This window comes from Antedon mediterranea, chromosome 1, assembly GCF_964355755.1.
Source record: "Antedon mediterranea chromosome 1, ecAntMedi1.1, whole genome shotgun sequence".
Lineage (NCBI taxonomy): Eukaryota > Metazoa > Echinodermata > Crinoidea > Comatulida > Antedonidae > Antedon > Antedon mediterranea.
In genome coordinates, this window is record NC_092670.1 from 35,854,630 (window position 1) to 35,861,855 (window position 7,226).

At 34.4% G+C, this 7,226-nt stretch overlaps 1 protein-coding gene across 1 annotated transcript; it reads right to left on the minus strand.

Moving 5' to 3' along the window:
* Positions 1-440: 440 nt before the first annotated feature.
* On the minus strand, positions 441-6,673 carry LOC140044622 (polyunsaturated fatty acid 5-lipoxygenase-like). Its single transcript, XM_072089212.1, has 11 exons — positions 6,197-6,673; positions 6,023-6,067; positions 5,255-5,440; positions 4,751-4,848; positions 4,176-4,311; positions 3,696-3,791; positions 3,160-3,374; positions 2,770-3,029; positions 1,333-1,598; positions 1,054-1,217; positions 441-560 (listed from the first exon to the last, which is right to left on the minus strand). Exons 1-11 carry the CDS (start codon positions 6,671-6,673, stop codon positions 446-448), a joined length of 2,058 nt encoding a protein of 685 aa, XP_071945313.1. The 3' UTR covers positions 441-445.
* Positions 6,674-7,226: the final 553 nt, after the last annotated feature.

Below are 7,226 nucleotides of genomic sequence, written 5' to 3' on the forward strand. Positions count from 1 at the left end.
GTGAATGATGAAAGGTTATATCAACTCGGCTTTGCCTCGTTGATATAACCTTTCATCATTCACCTCGTGCCATTATTTGTACCATTGCACTCATAAACATTCATTATTTGTATAATATTATAACATTTAAAAAAAAACCAATATAAATTTTGTTTAGTATTATGCTATACAATTTTTTCAACTGAATTATTCTACAATCTAACATAATAATTATACACATTATTATTATGCCTAACTTTAATAAACTATAACATGAATGAATAATATTGTATTAGAAATATGTAAATACAACTTCGACAAACTAGTGAAAATGTTAATGTATATTATTATTAAACAGCCAGACAAAAATTCTAATAACTATAAGGAATGGAATAGGAATAGGAATGCATTTTATATAACGATTGTTATTTGAATCAGCTCGTCTTGTTTTATTTTAATAAATGCATTATATGCTGATGGCATTTGGTATCTCTGTTGGGTGCAGATACGTGTATTTCTCATATCTGTCATTGTTCCGTTCATTGATAGTTTTCCCATGATTCTTTAGTCCATCTTTAAATCTGAAAGTAAATAAAACATATTTAATATAATATGTTCGATAATAATAATAAAAAAACCAGACCAAACATTGGCTGTAATTTAATGTTTAGTAGTAACACATTCTGTAATGTCTACCAATATTTGTTTTATTAATTTAATAACCGTAAAGGCGAATGAGTTAATTTGGGGAACTGCATAATTCTTCAATAGTATTAATTGAGTATTGCAGTAATGTAAATCTCTGTCTACACAATCAAACAAGCTTTACAAGTGTGATGTGCCCAAATATGGTAGTGATGTGCCCAGATATGGTAGTGATATGACATCATCGTATCTATATAGGGTCACATCACATTTTTTGAAACACAAAGTTTTATAGTAAAGACAGAGCTTAAAGTAAGAACTATTGTAACAACATTTTCCCCGCTCGGTTATTGTTATCTATTGCGGAACTTTAACTTAAAAGTGAAAAAACCCACACAGAACAGTTTATTACAGTACTTAGGTACTTACTTTTTAGCAGCTTCGGTCCCAACTGGATCAAACAGATAGTCAACCTCAAAGTCGCCTAGCCCATTGGTTCCTTTCTCGCTCAGCACTTTCGTAACTTCCATGATGTCCAACGTCGCTTGCTTGTCTGGCAGTGCTTCCAGAATATCATCTTCTGTTTTAGGATCCTAAGATATAAATCATTGGAGAATATAAGAAAGAGAACTGTTAAATTGAATTATTATTATTATCTAGAAGGAAAAACATTCCGTTAGGAGGCATATATATTAATCTTGCTTATACCTTGTTTTTAGGTGGTTGTCCTTCGATTTTCGCTGGGTAGTGTGGAGGAAATCCATAGTTATCGTACTGTCCAAAGTTTACCGCTGCGTGCATCACACTACTGTTGAATATAATAGACGTAACAGTCTCTGCAATTTCTTGTGGATTTTTAAAGGAATCATCTCCCGGTATGCTTTGTATGTTACAACCCCCGTCAGTTACAGGAGATGACAGTGCTTTGCGCCATCCTTGCAACTCGTGATCTTTTGATATTTTGTCAGATGTATCTGAAATAGATTTGAACAAGTTTGCGAAATTAAGTTTTCCGTTGTTGTTTGTAATAAATTTATGAATGTATCTGGTAAACGTAAACTTGAGCCTCTAAAAATTTACCTAAAGTATTGAGAAATGGCAGTGAGTGTAGGGAGTCTAAAATCAATGTTAATTAATAGCATAAAGATACGAAATAACACGGCCTAAGTTATTATTTTCTTGAGATTTCGGGAGAGGGCGGAGAAATCGTGGTAAAAAAAGTACAGTCCGTGGTAAAATGAAACAAAAGGACTTCAACAACAACCACATGCCGCATGTGCCAGCCTATGCAAAGTACTACTGCCAATATTACACAAACACGCTATTTGTCGCTTTTTTAGTCTGTTGTCGGGGAACTCTACAGGAAGTTGCGAATCCTGTTACTGTTAATACAAAATGAAACCTACTCATGCATAACTCGTATGCGCAGTCATATTTCTGTAATGCCTTATATGCGTCGATGATTAATTCACAATAAAAATATGTTTTCAAACAATTGTCTTAAATTTCATAAAAATCGAGCGACGAAAAGTTTATTTTTTCTACGACCGTAGTTTTAAGTATGTTAAAAGTAGTTGTATTGTCTTCGTCTATCTCAGAATTAAAGAATTGAATGTAGGCCTACGTTCGTACAGTCCGTACGTTCTTAATCTAAAAAAGTTTACCTCAAATCAACTTTCCTTTTGTTTGTTTTTGTTTTATCTTTATACTGGGTGACCTCTTCAGTCAAAGACTGATCTCCCAGATGGCCCAGTTGGTGTTCAGTGGCTGTGATGTACTAATACACCGGGGTAACCGCCAACTCGTCTCGAAAGATGTACTAGGTTCTTTAAAGTGCACACGGGCAAGTTGTGTACACTGGACCTACGGTTTATAGTCCTTATCCGAGAAGACTCGTTCTACCACCAGAACCATGGAGTGAGTGAGCCTCGAACCCCTGCCGATGTTATGGCTACGTGATTACGGTTCCACTGTCTTAACCGCTCGGCCACTCACTCACTAAACTCCCACTCACTCACTCCTATTGTTACTGTAACCTACTAGGATTGACATACACGGATCATGACAATAATACTAATATATTGTATATACGTATTAAACTTATTATATTACACACGTTAAATGAATTAAACAAACTAAACCTACCGTAACATTTATGTACAACTGCATTAACGTATTCAGATATTGCATGCCACATCAACAGACCATCGTCTCTGAAGTGATAATTAGGAAGTACGCCCGGGTCACTTACACCTCGAGATTCAAGTTCTTTTGGAAAGTTTCCATCAATATCCATTCGCCATGTTTTGAAACGACGTTTTACGATCTCAAACATGCCGATGCGACCAATTGCCATTACTAGGTCAACCCAACCGCCTTCATTTACAAGTGACTCGATAGCAAGTCTGAAATAAATATAATGTTCATAAATATTCTAAGCATTGAAAGCCTTTCTAAAAAAAACTATAGGCAGTAACATAAATCGTTAAGGATGAATATACAATTTATATATTTCCAACGTTTAAAAATACATACTTGTTTATGGCAATTAGGTATAAGAAATGGGGTGCCATTAGTCGGAAGAGGGGATGTGAAGGCGACATAAAACTGTGTGTGGCAGCAGCTATACTTTCCACCAAAAGATGCGTCATTCCAAGATGTGACGCAGATTGATGGTATGACGCGTCAGCGTTGTTGAACCACATCTTAGCCAACATCCACGTGTATTCGTGGTCTGAAGAAAGGAACACCTGTAAAAAATATCTTGTTAATGAGATCAATCATTTACCGCACACAAATTCACATATCTTATGTGTGAAGTCTGGCGCTTAAGTTTAAGAGGAAGCTTTCAATTTGCTAAGACCACTGACGACCTTTGACCTACGCATTGATGTGTCGTCTGGACATAGAACCACCAATAGTATGTACACAATGAAATATAAAACCATATCGAAATCTCCCAAACACATACTGACCACACAATGTCACGGACTCTACAAAATGTGTCACATAACACATATAATAAATGTCTTAAGAAAATAGGATAATGATACTTATATATATACAATTACCGGATTGTCATCGGATTTGTCTTGAAAAAGTTGAATAGCAACAGGCATCAGTTTTGCATCATTTTGAAGATAAAACAGGGCGATGGGACTGCAAACCTAAAACGAACATTTATTGCTAAGCAGTTAAAATATTTGACATAAATATAAACGTTTTATTATTACATTGTTTTGTTTATTACTGTGTAATTACATTATCATTTTATCCATCTATTGATATAGACCTAAAGCAAAGATAGGTCGCAGTTGGATAGGCCTACACCCTCTTTTTAATCATTTGTTAGCCTCCAATATGCTCACAAACTTAAAACCACAACCTATTTTAATTCAGTGAGTTCACAGTGATGTGACAAGTTTTAAGCTGTCGTGCCTATTTAGCTATATAGGGGGCACTAGGTCACGAATTGATTACGCTAGTTGCTTAATCTATTATTTGATATTTTTTAATAATTAATATGGTATAATATATATAGCATAATTTACCGTTTTTAATGGATCCGTGGTTGGAAGATCTTTCAACAATTTATAATCAACAATGAAAAGTCGTTTCTTTTCAATAGCACTCTCTATCGTTAATCCCTCCAACAAGTCGCCAAGCATTTCATTTGTTACACCGAAGCTATAATTATAATAATCATCATAATGTTATTTATTGATATAATTATTTAATATGGATTTTTTTTCTTCAATCCATCATGTATGTAGGCCTAAGAATAATATTAATTGATAATTTTAATGTATAATGCACCAAATAAAACACTATTAAAGGCACATTCAATATGCCGATTAAGTGATTTTGTAAAAAAAAATAATTTCAAATTACAATAGTTTAAATGAGTTAGTAGAACGTAGAAAAACAATATATTTTTCATTTAGCAGCCTCTGTACATAAATACTTTAACTGAATAATGCAAAGATAGTATGATGAATAAGATGAATAATCCTGCTTATCTGAAGCAACAACAAAATCAATACATACAAAAATATAGCCACTATAAACAATTATACGATTTGAACATCTGCAGTTAAATAACTAACATAAAATGAAATGTTATTACTTTTCAGGTATATGTGTACAAAGCTGTATAACACCTGGATTACAGTCTACCAGTCGCTGCTTGCCAAATTCAACATCTGACCTCCAACGATGCATTCCCTATTGGTATGTAAAGAAAAGGTTCGTTGTATAGATATTTTTATTGTTCATTTGTGTTTCTTTGTTCGAGTTATAAATGTTACTACAGTAGGATTACATTGGCAGTAGCTGATCTCGGGATTACTGTATTAGTACGGCTAGTAGGTCTATTAATTACACGTATATCTACTTTTGTACTTCGAGGAGAGTCAGCAATTCTTATAAGGAAGTAATAGAAGGTTGGTTTTAGAAGCATGCCTAAGTTATAAAAGATTGCTTGAGCCGACCCTGTCTTTCAATGGTTTACTGTTCGCCCCTTCCTTTAGGTGGACATTAAGCAGTTGATCCTCACGTACAAGTATCCATTACTGCACGTTTCTATTTATTACTGATAACCATTTATTATAGAGAATCGTACGATACTTACTTTTGGTACAGGATATGATCCTTTGTAAAGGTTTCCTAGATCGTCGAGGCTTTCCCAGCGACCAGTTGTAAGACCTAGTATCGTTCCATCAATCTTATCCTTTATTGCACTGGTCACAATTCCAAACTGAAATAATTGAATTAATCGGTCTAAGATAGACATTTCTCCCTTCACCGAATGAAATATCTTAACAATAATTATAGGTATATGAATTTTAAGTTAGACATTTTTCTCTTCACTCAATGAATTGAAACTATTATTAGAGGTATACGAAAATAACGTCCGGAAAAATGTATATTTGCTGTTTTACTAAAGTTAAATGAGCTGCTTACTTTATAGTTTCTACGGTTAGGTGTGAGAAGTATGCTTACTTGTATTTAAACATAAATTGTCCCATTCCATTGTGTACATTATATTGTTAGCCTTTGTATTTTGTTGCATTTACTATTTAACCAATTGTATGATCTCATTTGAAAGGTACCGTAAGTTTAGGTATTGGATTTGTAATACAGTAATTCTTACTGAAAACAATGCGTCTGAAGCTTGGTTTCCACGCATTGCAAGTGAGTTGACCATTCGCAATCGGTAGGCATTTCGGACAACCCATAGAGTCGTAATTGGTCAAATTACGTAAGTTGGGCTTACGTCCTTGCGTGGCGTACAAGTGGAAATTAAACTTTAGGATAGCTTCACGTAGCTATACGGTAGAATGGTGTTGAGTAGCCAAGTGAGTCATGCCTACACAATTTTTGTTTTCATTTGTCTTACCTCGTAATCATTGGAGAAACTTTCAGTATCTGGAAATTCCTTCACCTGTAATTATAGTTTCAACCAAATTAAAAAAAAATATATAACAATAATTATAATAATCATGAATAATTTCATATAAATTAATGACTCTATTGAGTTTCTATAGTTTGATTAAGAAGTGTGTTTACGGACCTGACTTGGCAATCCATCACTTGCAGGAGCAAACGCGTAAGCTTTTCTCTTTTCTTCAAGTTCCTGTTTTCGTTGTTGAGGAAATCTGTCGAATTGTGGCAAGACGCTATCATGTTCCTGAAATTTCATCTTAATTTCAGGTTTGATCCAACGGTGCATTGGGAAAACATATTCCTTTTTGCATCCCTTTACTTTTATCCATTCTACATACCACTTATCAGCGCTACGCTTTGTCCGCCATAACTCAAGCTCAGCAATGTCTCCAAAGTCGGCGAGATCTTTGACGGGAAATTTATTAGTACTACCTGCTTTAAAGTCGTTGTGCCATTTGAGGTCCAGATGTATTTCTTGAGATCGTTTTCCAGCTGCATTCACAAGAAGGACGTAGATGTTTGCATCCGTACCCGCCCCCTGATGATCTCCAGTTTTCACTATTACTGTATATTTGCAAAGAAACTTTGAAATGAGACTTCCCATACTGAAATTAAAAGTGCACTTACTGTAGTTTCAGAAATCAATATGTGTTAATAGTCTAAATTCAGTGCCAATTGATAGACTTAACTCTGAAGGTTGATTTGATTGTTTAAACTTTTGTTTACGCGAACTTTTTTTCGAAAGGTTTGAATCAAGGATAATGTAGGCCCTACTATAATATAGATACATCCTTTATACAGTACCGTAATCGTAAGTCCAATAGTCTTTTACTGTCACCGATCCGTTAAAAACTGTTCAGTTAAACCATTTCTTTAAAAAAACCACAACAATGGTTCTATTTTACAGGTATGATGGTATGTTAACTCTATTTCAAGGTAATTAGCCAAGGCACCTAACTAAAATACTTTAAGTAATTAATAGGAGCCACTCTGGCGGAATTTGATTTTTCAGAATAGCGGCCGAAAATCGTAAATGAAAATTATATGTATTTGGTTGCAGAGGCAATCAAGGTCATTGAAACTGATTTTAAAAATTGCACATAATATTATATAGTCCACATTGCACAGATGGTGACCAAAATCCGAAATGGCTGTCA

Bases quoted from the DNA above. Each gene is read 5' to 3' on its own strand.
- LOC140044622 (XM_072089212.1), bottom strand. From the start codon at position 6,673: ATGGGAAGTCTCATTTCAAAGTTTCTTTGCAAATATACAGTAATAGTG. The intron at 4,849-5,254 runs GTAAGTATCGTA...ACATACCAATAG, and splicing joins GATCATATCCTGTACCAAAA to GGAATGCATCGTTGGAGGTC. The intron at 1,599-2,769 runs GTAGGTTTAGTT...AATCTATTTCAG, and splicing joins AGTTGTACATAAATGTTACG to ATACATCTGACAAAATATCA.